Raw genomic sequence first — 20,841 nt, 5'->3', positions numbered from 1 at the left:
ATGGCCATAAAAATTTAGATGACCATAAAATGCTGCTGTAGTATGACTTGTGGCCATTTTGGAAGGATCACCCAGTCGTGGAAGATGCTGGGGAATGCTTTATAGGTCATAATGAAACAGATGTAATAGTTTTGTTTATCCTTATAAAGTGCCTTGCCTTGTATTAAAGGAAGTAAAGGAAATAGTTCTCTGATATGTTAATTACTGCAAGGGAAAATTAAATACAAGAAGTTGGGGTTTGTTTTTTATCTTTGTAATGGAGGTATATTCTAGAAATAAGTCATCTAATGTCTTTTATGATGAAATATTACCCAGTGGGATCTGTCCTCACATGGATCTCATCTCAGTGACACAGATGAGGATGCTGGACTCATAATTTAAAGTAAATTAAGCCCAGACTTTTCATTGCTGGTAAATTGCCAGAACCGTGCTTGGTTGGACAAGCTTTGGTCACTGCTGTGCTACAGAATGCATTTCAGTTTCCTTTTGCACATTAAACCTTAATGCCTCCATCAAAAAATAATTTGATTGGAAAATTAAAAGTTGGCTGCTTTTTCCTTTCTAGAAAAATGAATTAAAACTGAAGGGATTTGTCCATTTCTTCAGAACAAAAAGAATAAGTGTTAGCACATACTGATAAGGAAGTAAGTAGTGCTGCTAAAGAAATGATTTTTTTAAAGTATTTGGGCACACCTGATTAAAAGGCACATAAGAAAAAAAGTAGAACAATCTCTTGTTATTTAACATGGCAAATACTGTTGAGATACAAATACAGTTAAGTTTTCTCTGGTAACTAAGCAACAGAAGAAAATGCCACTTATCTGAATTGATGTTTATTCTATTGTTTTTTAGCTCTTCAGTAGTGATTTTTATTCTCCACACTTCAAACACAGGAAGAACAACTGTTTATAGTTAAATTGTTTAATGTACTGTTTGATACAGGGGCAAATTAGGCATCAGAATAAATGTCTAGGACTGCTACAACCAGCCATTAATGACTTTGATCTTCTCACAAATGAATCTGTAGATTATGTAACATAAGGAAATGTCCTTTACTGACTTAGGCATTGTAATAAATATGGGCTACATGAGGCATGAAGTCAGAACATTTTCATTTTTCCAACGAATGCAAATGGTCTCTCATTCATGTGTCATCCTAAGGCTTTTTAGATTAAGCACATGGGAGTAATGTAGTCTTTGACACTTCTAAACTGAAGACTCTTTTCTAGAGCTGTGTGTGTTACCATCAGATGATGGTTTCATTAAGGTGAAAATCTGTAGCAAGAAGCACTCAAAGCTATAGTCAGACTGGGCTTGCATATGGCTCTGCTCTTGCATATGCACATACTTGTTCACCTTGTCCAAATGAAAAACAACTGAACATAACTCTTCCTAATCTCCAAAATCTCAATTTGTAGCTAAAGATTTGCAATAAATTGTGGGGATGGAAGAAAGGAGGTAAGGGCAAATGGTGACCTTTGGGATGGGAAGCCCAGAGGAGCTCGGAAGACTGAAAGACGCTGAGCCAAACTGTGTGCAGCAAGAACAGTTCAGTCCCACAGGCAGGGGAGCAACACATCCACCAGCAATCAGGATTTGGTTTCTCTGTTCCACTTAAAAAGTTTTAGTTGTCTGTACTAAAAAGAATAGTGTCTGCAAAGCATAATGGAGCACCTTCTGAAATCATTTCATAGAGAGAAGTAATGGGCATAAATGACACCCAGTTAGAAGTAAACTGGTTAAAAACCCAAGCTCTGTTAAATCACTGCTAAAAGCCTCTTCAGTTTCAGTGATATCAGGATATTCACCAAAGGCCTTTTATAAAAGAGCAGGTGAACTGTAGTCAGGTTGGAAACCTTTAGCCCAGATGCCAGTGGCATCTCAACTCTCCCAGAATATCTGACTCTGAATTGCCTCCCATGTGGAAAGAATTCTGGGGCTCTCATTGACTACCTTCTTCTGGAACAAGAGCTGAGCAGAAGGTTTTTTATCCACAAATCCAAGACCGAGTATTACATTCCTAAGAATAAAGGAGAAAGGAGTGAGATTTTTCTGCACACAAGGAAAGGGCAACTCATCCCCGTTATGGGCTTATGAAATGTCACCTGGTTTTGAGTCTGCTGAGTAAAAGCTATACCTTGCTCCTGCAGCAAGGTGTTAGGTTGGTCAGCTGCCAGTTCCTGGGGAATGAATGCTGAGAGATTATTTACGTTCATCCAAGTTAATCAATTAATGTTTGTAAGCACTTTAAACTTGGAAAGCAGTCCTATAAATATTTGGTATTACTATATAATTACACTACCACATCTCAATTAAATGCACAATTGGGCATCCTTTAATCATGCAACTGAAGTGCCTCCAGAAGTATTTCAAAGGTAGGTATCTCAGTCTGTGCTGACCATCCTCAAGATCGGTATGTAAACCTGGAGCAAAATGAGGGTTCTCTATTTTGGAAACACTGGAGAGCCACTGTCTAATCAGAATGAATGTCTCTTTCCCTAGAACAGAAATACATTTTTACCACAACTACAAATATAGGTAATTTTTTGCTTCTGTTTGTCTTGTCTTGAACACTTCTTGTGGGCAGCACAAGGACTAACAACCAGCTCTTTTGTTTTTTAGTTTACTGCCTTCCCTCATTAATATAATGGAAAAAGAATGTCACTTACCTTGTTTTAGATTCATATCCTTCAGGGTTATGCTTTATCAATGGTCTGTACACTGTGCTGTGTGATCTACTGAAATAAATTTAAACAATTAAATGCTGAAGCATTCTCCACTTCCTCCAGAGGGTAAAAAAGACATTAAGCCTCAAATAATGATATATATGTTGCCACCTGATTACTAGCAATATAGGAAATATTACTTCCTACTCCATTGTCTTCATTCTGAATAGTAAGCTTGTTTATATCAGCGTTGACAACCCAAGCAGTGGTCTGGCTTGGGAAAAATAATTTTAATATAATGTTTGATACTTTTTTCGTGTTACATTTTATAGTCTAACTGTAAAATCTTTAGGAAACTCAGTTACTTCTAAGCTTTTCTCCACAAACATGAGAGCTATGAAATTGTGAATTTGGGGTGGTGGTGGTGTATTTTTATTTGTTTTTTACTTTTCTAGTGAAATCAGAAAATTTAGTAAACTATTTTACTTATTAGTTGAAGTAGTTGCATCACTAGATAGCAATATTGCTACTGTACTTTCCATTCCTCCTGTTTTTCCCTTTCTTCCTCTAGTGCTTTAACTCTTGCTTATTCACTCCTTGTCATCTCTTTTCAGGTCAATTAAATGCTCTTTGGGGAAATGGATAGGCAATTTTTTTTATATTGGTACAGCGCCTGCAAAAGACTGTAGTTGAGGCCTCTGGATGCAATCACAACAAAAATAATAACACTCACATCTGCTCTTTCAGGTTCATTGGCATCAATTTACCCTACAATGAACCTAAGATATTTTCCAATGCAGAGCTGTTATTACTACTTCCTACATCTTTCTGGAATAACTGTATATAAGTCACAAGCTGGACTCAGAAAAATGTGAGCTTCCACCAAAACAATACCAGAAGACCAAAATATAAAAACTCTTCGGAACAGGAACTACCTCTGAGTGTGTCTGTATAGCATTTGCTGAAAATAGGACTCCAGTGAGGGTGTCTAAGATGCATATATATACGCATTATGTAATTGCATATATATATATAAAATGGAATGTGTCATTACTGCAGTGTTAAGCTATATTTGGAAACCACAACAAGAAAAGAACTTTCTCCCACTATTTTTTTTCCCATTTCACTGTGGGGGAAAAAATCTTTGATATATGAAGCATTTTATGAGACCATCTTTTTATTTTAATAACTGCTAATTTGCACACCTAACATAAATTGCTGGTGCAATTAATTGTGTATGCAAATGAGAAAGTTTAGCTGTCTAATCACCTGATTGTGCCTATAAATCAGTGACAGTAATTATGTGTGTAAATGCTCATTTCAGCCTGCAATTAATTTGGCCAAAATTGATTGGACAGAAAAATCTACCCTAGGCTGAAATCCAGTGTGTAAAAAGAGAAAGTATCTTCCTCCTCTGCCTCTTGTGTCTAAATTGCAGAGAGCTAAATAGACAAAGAGCAATGATTCCCCAGTCCCCAATAACTCACTGCCAGTGTTTCACAATAAAGTGCAATGGGAGAGGAAATATTTCCATAAGGGTTCATTAATCACAACATATTTGCCATGCACAACCACTCTGCAGAGCAGGTAAAGAACCCTAGGGGATGTTGCCTGGCACAGCATGTCATTTTCATAATAGGAAAAGTATTTTTTGCACAAATGCTGTAGAACTGAAGTTGCAGATGGCTCCACTGGCAGAGCTTGAGCCTCCTGGCACAACCCTCAGCAGCCAAAGCTACTTTACGTATTTATAGCAAGGGTTAGTAATATCTCAAAAGAAGGATGCTGAAATGCCGTCTGCCCCCTGTATGTGCACTATTCCCAGATGCACCTCTTTGGGAGGACATGAGGCAGGCCAAACAAGCCCCATCCAGCAAGCAACACCGCGGAAGAAAATCCAGGTCTTCCCTGCCCCTGGTGTGCTGCAGGAGACTAATGAGAGGTCTAGGAACAATTAAACTGATTGTGACTGAGAAGCTGGGAGTCTGACGGACCCTGTTAGCAGAACTGTGCAGCAAAAAGATGCCTTTACAGCTCAGCGGCTTCTTTCAGATCTGGGCAGCAAGCCATTTCACATTACCTAACCCTGAGGACACCAAAGCGCCCCTGTTATCCCATCATACTCTGACCCATCTAGACCTGCTCAGTGTTTTGCATGAGAGGTAGGGTTGTGTTCTTGTTTACTGTACCTCTGTGGTTTCAATCTCAGAGTGGTTCATTGCCGCTTCACTCCCACATGGGACTTTGATAAAATCCAAAGCCACCTGGTGTGATTTTAATTTAAATGTGAATTTAATGTGTTTTCCTTTTATATTGCTATGATGTGTATTGTCAAGAGAAATGCTTCAGGCTCAGATCTGGCCTCTCAGCTGTTTCTGTGCTACTCACTGGTTTTGTTTGCATATTCCTGAGTGAAGCTGTCCCTCTGCAGTGCTGTGTGTATTGGGTGCAAGGGTTCATTGGGTACAAGGACAATGGTCATTCTTCAAGGGGGCAACTGAGTCTCGGGCTGCTCACCAGTCAGAGGCCAAAGATCTTCGCATCAGCAGAAAATACCTACAGAGTTACAACTGAATGGAAGAGGGGGATGAAAGGTTGCATGCAGCCTATATAACAATGAGGGTTCCTCAGTTCATCATGCTCCACTGGTTATGAAAAGGATTTTAAGACAAGGATTTGTGAGAAGGAGAAATACTGAAATGTTTTATCTTAACCAATTAAAACAATTCACATTAGAAGTGGTGAAAATTTGCTAACTTTTTTCTTATTAGAAAATATAATCTCACTTTTAAAAAAATGTGCTGTGGAAGCATATTAAAAAGATCATAAGGAAATGCTTCAGGACCAGGATGTGAAAAATATGTCAAGAAAGAAGAGAAACAGAGGTCCACATCAGTTGATAGCCCAACAGGGCATTCCAGTAGGATGCAAGACATCCTGATGGAAGAACAGTATCTTAATCTTCAGAGTTTTTTGTGAAGCGAGACTGTTTGTTTCAGCCAGCCTAGATTAATTTTGAACTAAAATTGTAGGAGCAAGGTGGGAACCTAGACTGCACAGAATAACAGAGAGTGGATCAAAGTTCACCCAGAATAGCCGTTGTGCTGTGACACAGGTGTGTCGTGGGAAACCACTGCAAGCTCTGCAAAGGTCATGAAAAGCACCACATCAGCTGGGTGGCCTGGCCATCAGAAGACATCCCTCATTTTCTAAAACCACTCATTGTTCCTGCACCCACTAAAATCTGTTTAATTGGCTGGTGGCCAGGTGTTTTTCCCCCAGCTTGCACAGGCCACCGGAGCTGACACATGCTTTCTGCCTGTTACTTCTCTAATCTGCTGGTTACTACTGCCAGCAGCAGCCTGTTGGGCTCCTGGTTCTGGCTTCTTATTGCTGCTGCTGCACGGGAGCTATTGTAGTGAGTCACTTCTAATCACCAAGGGAACCCACAGCCAGATCTCTGCTCCCCCTAAAATAGGAACTCACAGCTACATCTTCTCTCCTCCTAAAATAACCAAGCTATGAGAAAAAAGCACTATATATTTGGCAGTATCTGAAATATGATATTCAATGCATTAGATGAGTGGAAAAGCAGTACAATGAGCTTAGCCATAGCAGGAGCCCAGGCTGAGACCACTCAGGTTTGCAGGTGTAGGTGGTCTTCCAAGTCCACAAAGAGCCATGCAGAAAGGAGATGGGTTCTTTGCAGGTTCTGAGCGGAGACCATTGCAGAATGAGCTTTCCCCCACCATTATTTGAAAAAACTCTGAGGGAGGCTGTGTAATCAACACATTCCCCTTATATTTCAATTCAGAAAGCTGCGTCCTTGAAAGGAATGCTATTTAACAAATAAGACTATGCTAAGCTTTTTACATGGATTTATGAAGGCAAGTCTTGTCTTCAGTTTAGTTTACTCGTATCACGTCAACAATTATAAATCGCAGTACAATAATCCTTCTAAATAAATGTTCATTATTTTAAAGTATATTGAAAAAACGTTTACTATTTTCAAGCAGAAATGTTACCTGTAAAATATCGTTCTGCATCTCTATAACCTCTCTCTTTTACTTCTAGGTATTTTCACACAATATACTTGGGTATTCGGAGTCGACAGAGTGGAGAGAATAACAGATGGCGGTTTTATTGGAAAATGGTGTATGAGTATGCAGATGTGAGTATGCTGCATTTGCTAGCCACGTTTCTGGAAAGTGCACCACAGCTGGTCCTGCAACTCTGTATTGTTGTACAGACTCGTACACTCCAGGCTCTCCAAGGTAGGGGTTCATTTGATCTATTTGTTTTTTATCATTTTAGGAAGATGTAATTTCTATACATACATATTTATCCTTCTTTCAAACTGCCGTGTGCCTTGTACTCCTGGCATAAGAGCAAATCTTGCCTGCTAGCTGCTATTAAGCTGATAACGATGACTCTGTCAAGAAAGCCTGTGTTGCTGGAGCTTTTTTAGCCTTTCTTATTGGCCCTGCATTGTAGGTAGGATTTGTAATGTTTTGCTTCCTGCATATCCTTGTAATGGAAGAGCTCTTCTGATTATCCACTGGGCCAATGTGAAAATTGCATCTAACTATTGCTCTTCTCCCTATGCTTCTTTCTGTGAATGTTTAAAGCCCTCCAAACTGCAGTAATGAGGTTCACATGGTATTATGCAAAACAGAAAACAGCTATTTTGTGAAGAAAATGCCACTGTCTATGGAATATGTGTCCCTCAGTTCTCAGCCATGTTTATCTGAAATAACACAAGTCATCATCTGAGCATTACAACAATATTCCTTCAAGCTCTGTGTTTCCTTCTAAGGTTGATGCTTTCAGCAGGCATGATTACTTCTTTAAAATGGTAAATGCATGCATATGTCCTGCCATAGGGTTTTGTCAGCAATACAGACAGAAGAAAATCTCATTCTTTGCTACTTGTTTTGATGCTGCTTTTGGATACCTGACAGCTTTCCTTTTGTATTGCACCATTGTTTTGCCTTATGGCTGCGGCTGGGCAGAAATTATTAGCAAGGGAATTAAGATGAATGAGAACATGGGATCCAGAAGGTGACACAAATGTCATGAGGCAGTGAGGAGTGAGAAGGAAGGGAGGAGGAGCAGAGGGACAGGGGGAGGAAGGAAATGCAGCATTTTTTACTTTTTTTTGTTTCTAAGAAACAACTCATGTGCTTGCCACTGTACAAGATAAAACTGTGACGGCACCTTGCTGCAAGAAGCTTTGGGTCTAGTTAGCTTATTATGAGTAACATGCAGTGAGACTCATCGGGTGTAAAAGGACTGGGAACAAAGTGGGTAACTGTGTGAAGACCTTGATCCTGGGTGGTTTCCTGTGGATAAATCAGAGCCTTTTCATTTACCTCCCCTTTGGACTGACATCTAATGGCAGCTGTCCTGCTTCCTGTGTTTTTGTGTTTTGTTTCTTTAGATCTAAAACTGTCACCTTAAGGGGAAGAGAAAGCCAAAGTTTCTATTTTAATTAGCTGATGCTCTGTACAAGGAGGGTTGCCTAAGCATTTCCTACAGCTATTTCTCAAAATTATGCTGCCCCATACCAACCAGTCAAAACAATTATCATTAAGGAGAAACTATTATCACTTCTAGAAGCTTTGTCCCCCTAGAAAACGAGAGTCCAGGGAAAGATTTAGGAGAAGAATATAACCAGAATACTATATGGTCAGCTGTAATCTAGCTATCTTCATAAACTATTAATACAAAAGGCCTCTCACCCTCATTTTAGTGCAATAACAGATCTGTCTATGAAAAATGTGGCTGGTGAGTAGGCACTAAGCCTGCAAGTGGTTGTTAATTAGAGAAAGCCTGCAACGCTTCCATTAAAAGGAAAAATGGTTCCTGAAGCCTGCAATCAGCTCTGTGAAATCTATGTATCAGAAAGCAGAAGGAAATAAAACTATAATTATGGATTTCAGCTGAGAAGGCTGAAAATATTTACTTACCCTGTCTTCACCATTTTCTTCCATCTTCCAAGGAGAAAAGGCTCCATTAAAAAAAACCTAAGAAAATTAAACAAGCTTGTAGCGTTTTCTTAAACAGTAGTACCATTATATTCTCCTGATGAAAGCTAATAAGTTTTATTACATTGCCAGCTGTGAAAATCCTTTTTCTGTTCTCTCTCCTTTCTTAAAGAAATGTTAAGGATAATACGTTGCACTATGGGATAGTAGATTTGCTGTGAGGTTGCATAAAGAGAGCATAATTTCTCTCAGTGATATCATACTTCAACTGGGTGTTTTAAAAGGCCTAGCCATAAGGTATACGCTTCAGCTAGCTGTCCATTCACTGAGCCTGTTATAGAGATTTCTAACATGGATCAATAAACAGAGTGTTTGATTGATTTTCTTTGTTTAGAGAAAGCTACTTGGCTTTTATTTTTGTTCTTCTAGTTCTCTGTCCCACAGGACAAAGTTATCATGACAGTTGATAAATGCCATCACTGGTCCACATTCTTAAAAGTAGGCTTCCATCACAAACCACAAATTTGGCATGGGAAATGAATGATACTGCAAATGTCTTGGTCTATAAGCAGGGTTTTTCTAGCATCAAGCCATTAATGACCACAGGAAACACTGTTAAATATTTTATTTATGAAATTGTCTTTTCCACTCCAAATGCACCAAAATAGTATCATTCCCAGCAGGAGAATGTTGTCAGTGTGACTGAGGATTCCTTATTTTGTAGTGGGTGTTGGCTAGGTGTGGATTATTTCTTATTTCAGCCCATAAACCCTGCTAATCAAGGTAAGACATGCATTCAGGTGTGTACATACATCCTTATGAAGATCAAGAAAAATGTCACACAGTGTGTGCAAACCCTTCCCTCTCAGTCATCCACACGCCACAGTAAGGGCCACTTCAAAAGCCCAGAGGGTGCACCACAAGGTTCCTTTAGGACTTGCCTGGGCCTCCTAAGCATGAATAAAAAAAATCCAATGTGAACTTCTAGCATGGATTGCATACCACTGTACCGTGGCTGCTGCAGCAGAACGTTGCTTGTATGGGAGGCCATAGACAGTTCTTATGAAGCGGCATCGCTTTTCTGTGTTGGCACCCAGAGATACCAGAGTATTGATAAAACAGTACCTAAATTATTATCTAAAAATCTGATTCTTCTTTAAGATTTCATCAAAACTGTCACAATTAGAGGCAATGATCTTTCTTATTCTGCCTACACCCAGCAGCAGGGTCCTTCCCAGTGTGGAAGAAGTGAATTGGCTTATGGGGGAAGCTGATGATTTCTCAGTGTTAACTCCTCAGGAAGACTAACTTCAGTATGATGCTGGACTAAGCTGGAGCTGTGCTAACCCCTCTATTAACTCCACCTTTTCCACCCTGGTGGTTACTTTGAGTTTGAAGAAATATCCACTCTCTAGAAGTTAGTTGTGCCTTGAAAATAAGTAATTCCTTGGTCTTTTCCTCATGGGAGTCTGTTTCCCTTCCTTTCCCTTTATGTGCTCTGAGCACAACACTCCCACAGCAGCTTTGCTGAGCCAGCAGCACCTTCAAACTGTATTGCTTTTTTTGCTTTTTTCTTTCTTTCTCCTCTCCCTTAATTACTCTGTAGGAAAGTCATGTCCTAAGCATCTTTGTGGTGGGAGTCACTAGCTTCACCAGTCCTGTTCTAGGTGGGAACTATATGAGAAATGGGGCAGCTCTGCAGGTGAGCCAGTGTCAGCGACCAGAAACAGCCTAACAGCAACAGCCTGGAGGCCAGGGGGGACTAACTGACCTCAGTGCCAGCTTGCATACACCAACCACCTGAAACTCCTTGGGGATTCGGGCACTTTGCCCTGTGTTTTCAGTTCTGTTCCCAGGGCTGAGCAGCCAGGTCCTGCACTGGATCTACATCTAAGTCACACGGAACTGAAATACCAGGGTTGAAAGTGTTTGAATTATTGGATTACCCCAACAAACTCAGAAGGCTGCAAGTAATTCCCTTAAAAATGCCTCCACCCTTCAAGCCATTTAGCAAATAAGCTGTAGTTTCACAGTCTTTGCTATAAAAACAAACATTTCCACAATAAACTGCCATAGACTAAGTATTGGGCCAATCTGCTGACACAGTAGTCTAAAGGCTATGAGACTCTTCCTTGGTTGTGGCTCCAGACATGCAGCGTAACGGTCACTTCTCACTACATTTGCTCTGCTGGCTTGACAGGTTTTACGACTGACAAACTGATAGACAGACCTGGGCTGGCAAGCTGGCTCAGTGGGGTTATTCTGCGATCACCTGAGGCCAGCTTACCTGCACACTGCCCCTGAAAATCTTTGATTTAATCATGGAAAGTCCTGCCAGCACCTCACCCAAGCTGCATGCCCCTTTATGTCACTGGCATTGCTGTGGCTGCACGCTGGGTCCCTCGGATACTTTTATTTCCCCATTGCTAACTTGGCTGAGGCTCAGTGGGATCCAGCCGTGCTCCCTGGGGCAAGGGGCTATCATACAACTGGTAGTGCCAGCGCTGCGGAGGCAGGGGAGGCACAGCATCAGGGTGGATAGGAAGGGTCAGGGCTGTCCCCTTCTGTGGCACCTTGTTTTAGAACCACACCTGCAGACTGGCGGTCATCCCTTGGCACTCTCTTTTTACTTCTTTTGATTTTCCTACTGTGCCTTTTGATTTTAGAAAGACTTAATATCTTAAATTTAGTAAAAAGCATCAAGAAAAAAATCCTGCTGATCATCTGATTGGAGAGAGACTCCTGTCCGTCAGCATACAGTTACTGTTGTCTTATTCAAGGGCACAGTGTTCTAGCTGCTCTTAGATGAGCAGATCGACAAGATTACTCCCTGGATTTACCACAGATTTCATTATTTATGCAGTATTAATTAACACATTGTTTAAATTATAGATTAGCTTCTCGTTCCTGTTTACTGCGTATTATGCTGGTTAGTCAGCACTTGACAGTTTTTTCTTCATCAGCCCCTGGCAGGGGTTGTTCTGGCTTCTCCGTACAGTACTATTAATCAAAGTCTCTATCAAAGTTTAATCAAAGTCTAATCAAAGTTTATATCATATTCTTAACATAGGCTGACAGTAGTGCAGAAGCAAAATGAGAAGTTCAGAACAACTTATAAATTCATCAAGTTTCATTGAAGTCACCACACACCGCAGAGCTGCTGGATTCTGCTGAAACATTTCCAGAAAATCTCCCTGGCCAACCATTTTCCCATTTTCTACCAGCTCTGTTGGAAACTCCTACACTGTTCATATGCTGACACTGCAGCCAGCATACAAGAGTTCACAGTGCCAGCAAGCACTGCTCTCCAGTCCTACCCCAAACAAATTGCTGTTCCTGCCTGAGCTGAATGAGAAGTTCAGAGATTTGCTAGCAGTTTATGACATGGCTGATAGGTCCTAACTTCATCTGGCAGAAGGAAATTATGTGTCAGCTAGTTCATTAAAAAATCTCTGGCAAAGCTCATCCTCATGCATCAGGAATTCAAACTCTTTTCATATCAGTTGTGAGGACAATGCTACACTCTTACATGGCTTTTCTCTTTTTTTGTTACCTGCACAGCAACTTTGGATTTCTCTGTAAGGTGCTGCCTACATTTGCAGTGCCCTTTAAATAATAATAAAAAAAAAATATTCTGATGTAAAATCTTATACAGTTCAATGTATATTTATATGGAAATAAGGTGCAGCACTTGAGTTCTGGGCAAGCTGCCACTGCTTTTCTCTGTGCTGTCAAGGTTCTGCACCACTGCAGTTCAGCGCCCAGCCTTTCCAGGGAGAAGGAAAAGCAGAGCAAGCAACAGTCAGAGGTTCTGCCTGCAACTTGGCAAAACAGATTTTCAGTGACAGGAATGAACAAATATGATATACGATGGAGTAAATGTGTCTTCTGCAAGTGACTTCTAAACTTATCTGTAGGCCCCTTTGCCAATCTTAAAATGTTATTGTGCACTCATTAGGATAGAGCCATTATATTAGCACACCCTTGTTTATGATAGGACTGGAGAGGACTTCCTGAAAGCCATCATGTCATATATTCTATTTCATAACCTGATTACAATCTTAAAACTACTTATACCATTCATATCTAATATACCAGTTGGAAGTTTTATTCTATGATTGATAGAGACCTGCTGCTGCTGTCCTGCCTTTTTAACTTCACCAGCAGTCTGTCCCTATTTATCGTTGTGCCATCCCTGGTTTTACACTTGTTCCCTAAGGAAATGAGGTTCACGTGGTTATATAGTTCATTTCTGTCCTTCAGTCCTGACTTTTAACATCTCAAAGATAATTATGTTTCTTTAGATTTTGTGAAAAAAGCAGCCAAGTCAGAGTTAAAAACAACAAATGAGAGCCTCCACTAAAAGGAAAAGCAGGCAGATTTCAACTGTTATTCTTTTTTTTTTGTAAGGCACCAGCCACCAATCAGTCCAAATATGCATCCTACCAGACAAGGCATTGCAATTCTCTCCCCTGCCCAGTAAGACTATTGTGACAGACAGATGGGATTAGGGAATAAGAGACACTTTGATGGGAAAGTAAGTATCATTCCTCCTGCTGCTCATTCTGTCATCTCATGAAATGTTCTGCATTCTCTTGATCATCTTCAAGACTTTCCCTTCATCAGTTCCAGTCTGAATTAATCTCGGGTGAATATGGATGACCAAGACTGTACAGACTACTCCAGATTACATTTCTCATGGCAGTATCTCACTAGGTATGATCTAGGATTGTAATTCCCTGTTGACTCAGGCATTGCACTGGTTAATCCTAATTATTCCATGATCCTTTAAAACACACAGGCTCTTCTGGTGTCATGTCAATCTGATAAGGCTTCAATTGCATTAAAAAATTTATTAGCAACTAAATGCATGTAATGAAATTTCATCTCATTTCTACTTTTCCAGACTGCGAGGTACTCCTAATTTTTCCACATATCACTCTCCTTTTCTATATTGATAATGTCTCCCAAAATCTTATTAGTGTATTACTTTTTAAAATCAAGGTCATTAAGAAAAATATTCAGACAAGATTGCTTCCAAGGGTAATCAGTACTGAAAAAGGTAATAATAATTCTACTCCAGCTCAAGAGTGTTTCAATAGCATTTCAACATAATCTTGCAGTGTCTTTTGCTAGTTCCTTTACCTGCCTTAGATATCTTCTACTAATCCCCGTCTTCTCAAGCTTCACCAGTATTTCTCCTTTAGCCTGGTAATCAACACTCTGCCAGTTTTGCTAAATTACAGCTGCCACATTTTGTTTGTTGAGAAAGGGGTTATAAAAGAGAGATATCAAGTTAGCCTAGCCTCTGTGGTTCTTTTATGATCTGCTTTTTTTTTGTAGGTATATGTTATTTTTTATCTTCTACGTTTGCCTTCATTTTAATTAGGTTTTGCTTTCAAAGCTGCTCTAAAACTTTGTATTGTGTCGAAGCCTAGATTGTCAGCCTGTTTTAGCCAGGTGCTTGTGAAATGCTTCTCACCAGCAGAAGGATTTCATACACCAGCATTTTTGAATCCTGAAACAGGATTCTGGTTGCACTGGGTGAAAACAAGGAGCTTTGAGTTTTGCTTGTATCTACAGTAATGCAGATTTCCTTCCTGTTCTCATTTCCCATCAGCTGGCTCTGTCTTTGAGCCCTTGTTTCAAAAGCCCTTTTTGAAAATTGATCTATAAGGCACAGCCTTTATTGTTGATCATATTTTTCCATTTCCATCTAGGCACCATTTTTGAGGTGGGTTTGCACACAGCTAGGTTTTGAGGGGTTTTCCAGTTTTTTTGCTTTGCAGGGTTGAAAAGCTCCAGAAATTCTTCCATGTTTTGCCTTAAAGAAAATCCAAATCTCCTCCACAGAGAAGTCCCCGAACAATTAACTTCTGCTGCCTTCACTCATTTCTTTAAAATTCTGATAGGCAGACTTACTAACGGATCTATTTTTGCTTATCCATCCATTTTATTTAAATGAAACCAACATTCATGTGATCCGATGTTATTTTTTACAAGTAGCCATCCTATAACAACCTCAATGTTTTCTGTAACTAAGTTTAGAAAGAAGCCTCTCTGCTTTCTGTCAGGAAATCTGTCAGTTGTCACACTCTGGAATATCTGTGCTGCCTTCAGTAGCATTTGTTCTCCAGTCTATATCTGAGAAATTAGAGTCTGCCATAATGAGACAATTCTCCACAGAATTTCTCCCTGTAATAACAGTTTGAACATCTCTATCCATATCCAAATTTAACTCTGGAATTCTACAGCAGGGTCTAACAACTACCCACTATCTTTCCCCAAAGTAATTTTGTATGCAAACAGACTCTATTTTATCGGGGATCCCTTTCTGAAACATCAGTCTCTCATTCCATTCACACACACCGCTTTTACCATTATTTCCATCTTTTCTGAATACCAGCTCCCTTTCAGTACCTATGTCCAGGGTGTGATTATGAGTCCATGATGTTTCTGTAACCCTATATCTCTCCTTATAACCCTATAGTGCTTTATGCCCTGTACCCGCGACTATTTCGTGTATTTCCAAAAGTCCCATCCCTGTCCATTCATCTATCTATAGCTATGATAAGTCAATACAACTTGTAAATGTAAAAGAGGCGATTTATGCATTGTGGCAGGGACTGTCAGCAAGATAAGGAGTCGGCAGCGTCATGGTGTTATTTCTTAGCACATCCATAACAAACCCAGTGTACAGGACCTCAACCCCTGAAAGTCGGCCAGAGAAGATAGTGAGCATTTTTCTTCTTTCTGTTTAACTGCAGGGAAAAAACACCATAATTCCTCTAGCAAAATCAGGAACAAGAGTGGAACTGCCTTCAACATTTTTTCCCAAATGATATGTTGTGATGACTCTCTTTTACTGAGCTTTTGCTAGTATATTTATCCTTGTTTCATTCCTAAGAATCAGTCATAAAAAGACCACAGGATTACACAGCACTATATAGACATAGCAATATGAGTTTGTGATACAATGCCAAAAATAATACTTGAGGTGCTTGGCCACTCATTTCCCATTTTTTGCCACTCATTAAATCACAGGAAAAATGAATATACCATGCAGGTCATTCTGAATGAATGGCAGTAAGGCTTCATAACATACCAGCATGAGATTTGCGTATGCCATTTTAATAGAAAAATTCATTAAAAAACAGTATTAGGAAGATTTTGTCTTCTTTCTTCTGGCCACTTTAGATATCCTAGTGATGTTTGCAAATTCATATGTCCTCAGTTAGGCTTCAAAACCCTATTGAAAAACCTCAAAAAATTAGCTGATTACCAAAGATATTAGGTGAGTGCCTCATTCACTAAATTTTGAAAAATTTTGTCATATATTTACATAGGTGAGCCCAACTTTAAGCACATATTTTGTAATATCTTAAAAGTATTATGCCAGTCTCAAAGGAAAGAACTATAAGTGTTTTTATAAACTTGTTTGCACACAAACACAATTTTAAGATTGGTTTCTCAAGGCATTTCAATGCAGCTTGTCCCAGTACCAAGCTGATAGTCTCACCAGTCCGTGGCATTTCCAACTCATACAGATTGAGAGATATAATTTCTTAACTTGTCACAGAATCAAAGAACAAGTTAAGTTGAAGGTTCTTCAGGAGATCATCTAGCCCAAACCCTGCTTGAAGCATGCCCACCATGGTCATAGATAGATCAGGTTGCTCAGGGCCACGTCTCTGAGTTCTGCGTACTTCCGTGGATGGAGATCTCACAGACTCTCTGGGTGAATTGTACCAGTGCTCACCACCCTGGTGAATATTTGTTTTCTTACAGAACTTCCCTTACTGCGATTTGTGACTGTTGCCTTTTGTCCTTTTGCTGTGTACCTCTAAGAAAAGTTTATCCGAGTTTTCTCTATAATTCCCCTTTTAGGTGGGAGAAAATGGCAATCAGATCTCTCCCCTTGCTTCACGCCCCTCTCTACCAGCCCTCTGTCCAGGCTACACAAGCCCAGTTCATATGCCATGTGTTCCAGCCCCTAACCATCTCAGTGGCCCTCCACTGGCATCGCTCCAGTTTGTCATTCTCTCCTGTATTGGGGACCCAAAATCATATGGACAAGCAAGAATTTTCCTTTGCTTTTGTCTTTTCCTGGCTCCTCTCAGAGTGCTGAGGTCCCTCAGCAGGGCAGCCCTGCCCTCCAGTACGTCGGCTGCTCCCCTCTGATGGGTCCGGCCTTTAAGATCGTTATGAGTCTGGAGATATTGTGGACAGAAAGTCTTTATTGTTGGGGGGGAATGGCAAAAAAAAAAAACCCAACCCCAAACCCACCATGAAAATTACTTTCAGGTTATCTACACCTTTTTAAATTTAATAGTGGCTCCATAAAGCTGCTAATATATCCATATATTGGTGATAAAGTGGTAAAGACAGCCTGGGACACAAAGTAGTGTATGTAGTTTCTGTGAGCGTGATATATTGCCTACACACTGAATTTTATCTGTTGGGGAATATCAGAAAGTTAGTGGCATATCCTTCTGCTCCCTTTTTGTTGTGCTGAAAGTACATTTGCCAGAGAACAAATTCCTAGCTCAGTTTTGGGCTACTGTGTTTTCTATGACTGGTACTTTTGTTCAGGGATGGGAAAAAAGTGATGCATGCTTGGCACAGAAAAAAACTTCCTTGTGTCTAATATAGCAGTGAGAAATTTTGATCGTGATTGTGTCTTACTCAAAGAGTGCCCAATACTGCAAAGATAAGAATTAATGTGAATTCTTCATCATGCAGTGGCCTTTAAAGCTTCAGTCAGGGAGCCAAATGTACATGTCCAGCTTTACTCCAAATACCTCAAGATGTATTTGGAGTAAAGCTGGATTACTCCAAATACAAGTTCTGAAGTTTTCTCAGCCTTTTTTTTTGTTAGTGCATGATATATCCCTTCCCTTGTTCATCTTGCACTTTTTGGCGTATATGCAAAATTACCTTTTTTGCCAAAATTTACCGGAGAAGTAATCCTTTCTGTTGAGAGTGATTTTAGCTTTAGAAAGTTGCAGATCATTTGGGACTGCATGTTTTAAAATGTGTCTTGCATGAAGTTCAAGTTTGATTCTATACAGGATATACTACAGATGATGAAATCACCTATGGAAATTACTATCTATAAATTATAAGTATTGGTATTTTTCTGTTGTGTATACACTAGGTGAATATCGAACTGCAAATATAAACAAACCCCCTTGAGTTCTTGCTTTGTGCTCAGTATCAGTGAATAGCCAGTTCTACAATGAGTCTCAAATGAAAAGTCCAGTCTGGCATAGGAGGGTCACCCCTGTGGGCACCTTCTTACCAGAGTCAGTGGAATTGCTTTTGTGAATAAAAGCTATACACTGGGCTGGAGTTTACAGGTCCATTGTTTTACAAAAAGGTATTAAATAGCTCTGTTTTGTGTTAGGCTTGACATTTTACCTAACCTAATGGGGATACAAATCTATTAAATGTATTTTATTAGGTTTTTGCTTCCCTGACTAAATTATAATGAAAATAAATTTAATTTTTTTTTTTCCTGTGGGTGTTATTTCTTGTAGTGTGTCAGTTAATAAGGTGGTAAACTATATTCTGTTCTCTGTATATAATGAATACAATTTAAGAACAAATCATTAATGGCTTTTGCATTACAGATGAAGAGTGAATTTCTAGTTTTGGTTTTGATTGGGGCATTTAGTGCATCGTTTGCGCATGGGTAGCCAGGGTGCTCACATGACTTAAATAGCCTGGGCAGGAAGACTCTAATGATAGGAGGCTATTGAGTCGCTATTGATGCCAGTCCATTACATTTAATAGACACTTCATCTGCATGCTCTTTCCCACCCTACAGACGTTTCAAGGTGTAGAGAAATTCTTCCATTCTCACACAATTGAGACAAAAGCATGAACTGAATCCTCTCTGTGGGGTGCTGTGGCCCAGCCACAAATAGTCCTCCCCGTCACCCCCCAGCAGCCATCCGGGACTGTCACAGGCTTTTACAGGAGCTCTGGCAGCGGCACCTTCCTGGAGCACCCACCCAGTGTCACCAGGAGGACACAGCAACACTGTGGCAGGGTCAGAGAGCGGCCAAGGGACTGATGGGGAGCATCCCACAGGTGCTGGGCAGTGAGGCCATGGGGCTTTCAGGACTCACGGGTAGCAGAGTTCTGCAGCAGCGAGCCCCTTCTGCCAGCTGCCATATTGCTCTGAGCAAGGCTGCCGCCGTGTCCCTGGCAATGGGGACAACCGAATGACTCACGAAAAACCTGATTCACTGCAGTTTTCAGTCTGTGAAATTAAATAAACTAACCCCCATCTCAGCTTACTGTTTTATGCCGTGCCAAAATCTGCAGTACCTCAGGGGCTGCTTCGTGAGCCGTGCTGTCGTCCTCATCACAGGGGCAAGCGAAAGACGGGGTGTACCCCACCTTCAGCCATCTGCTGCCACCCCTGCGTCAAAGCCCTCGGAAAGCTTATGCAACTTCAGGCTGTTTTCAGGTTTTAATGAGTGCCTTCAGTGCTCTCATATTCTTTCCTGCTCTGTGGAAAAATGTATTGAGTGGTTCATTATCATTGGAAAGCTTGATAGATAGGAAAGAGCTGTTCATGCACCATCTAGTTAAATTGGATCTTTACCAGGTCTGTCGTGCCACAGAAAGGCATTCAGAGCTCATTTTGAACTCCGAGGTTAGTCACTCCTGGTAATGAAGCTTAATAAGTAAGATGCCCCAAAACCATAAAAAATTGAGCTCTGGTGATCTTCCTGATCCTGACCCTAAGTGGCATGGTAGCATTTACTCTCTGGGTGCTCACAGAAGCTTGTCATCCTTATTACTTATATATAGCACAAAACATAACTGCTTTCTTAGGTAACTGGGCTCTTTGCTGGTTTTGCTCAGCAGAAGGCAGAAAACATGCAACGTGAGTCCAAGGCAACAGTAAACTGAAAACAGTTTCCCGTGTCTTTTCTTCAGATCCACTGTAGTCCCAGCAGGTCTCATAGGCATGTCATGAGACAAGGACTCTCATCTAGAGGTTTTTAATCAGGTATTTTACCTGCAAGCACAATATACACTGAAATGGCTTGCAGTAAAAAGTGGTTCTTCTAAAGTGATGAATATTTTATATCTTTTTGTTGGCATTTCCTTTAAAAAGTGTGATTTTTACTTTCCACTCCTATGGAGTCAGTTTTGTTTTAAAGAGCTATCTCAGAAATGCCTGAAAGTTTCTTGAATGGTGAGTCAGCAGGAAAGAAATGGGGTTACAATCATCTCCTTGAGGAAAAAGTCCAAAGGTGTTTTCTGGTTTTGATGGTTCTTTTTTTCCAGTCTTTGAATTTCACTTCCTTGATAATGCAGGTAGCAGCAAAAAGGGGGAAAAAGTTGGGACGGGTGTATGATACAGCCATACACCTGGCTGACTCATTCCCCACACCTGCTCGGGGGTGGTTCACTTTCAGCTGCTTCAAAGCCATTCCTTGAAATACAGAGCTCTGCAAGCAAGGGCAGGATCAGGCCTTTGGCTTCGCAGCAGCAGCACATCGTGTGGCAGCAGTCTTTGGAGCCAGATGGGTTTTCTGAGCAAAGCATAATGGATTGCAATTGAATTGATATTTTAAGCTAACAAATGTTTAGATCAGAGAGGCTCACAACACAGACACTTACAATACAGGGCTGATTGCAGCATGACAGAAGCAACTAAGTGTTGTAATGGGGAAGGTGGTGTCAGCATTTCACTTCTAAATTTCAATTCTCAACGACTTGAAGCATCTGTAGAAATTCACTTTTAGCTGAAGCTTGAAAAGGACATGGGCCAAGACCCAGAGCAATCTAAAAAGGGATCCCAGTTCATCTCTGTATGAAAGGCTTCCCAGTATGAAAAAAAACGAAATGTACGAGGGTAGTAAAATCTGCTTCCCCACAGATAGGGTCCTGTGTTTGTTTCTGAAGCTGAAGCAGAAGTGAGGCAATGAGAATGAACAGAGCTTTGAAAAAAGCTCTTCTGAAAAGATCAGCTGGATAAAATGTAAAGTTGCAAGTGATCTTGAGGAAAGCACGTCAGCCTTACTTCACCTAACATGAAAGCTAAAGGACAGGTAAATGAACAATGACAAAGTCAAAACTGTGTATTGAGACCATGCTCTCTTTAAACCATTAGCCTGTGTAAGGTATCCCTTTGTCGTAAAGTATCACTGAGGCCAAGCAACCAG

The 20,841-nt window shown here is 40.4% G+C and overlaps 1 protein-coding gene across 1 annotated transcript in view; it reads left to right on the top strand.

Moving 5' to 3' along the window:
- XKR4 (XK related 4) overlaps positions 1 to 20,841 on the top strand; it is a 231,642-nt gene that overhangs the window by 143,876 nt on the left and 66,925 nt on the right. The window contains 1 exon segment of the mRNA XM_037380682.1: positions 6,741 to 6,940. Within this exon segment, the coding sequence (XP_037236579.1) occupies positions 6,741 to 6,940 (200 nt within the window).

The sequence above is a fragment of the Falco rusticolus genome, chromosome 3 (genome assembly GCF_015220075.1).
Source record: "Falco rusticolus isolate bFalRus1 chromosome 3, bFalRus1.pri, whole genome shotgun sequence".
In the NCBI taxonomy this organism is placed as follows: Eukaryota; Metazoa; Chordata; class Aves; order Falconiformes; family Falconidae; genus Falco; species Falco rusticolus.
Note: the sequence above shows the minus strand (reverse complement) of the source record. Positions and strands in the feature narration are given on the sequence as shown.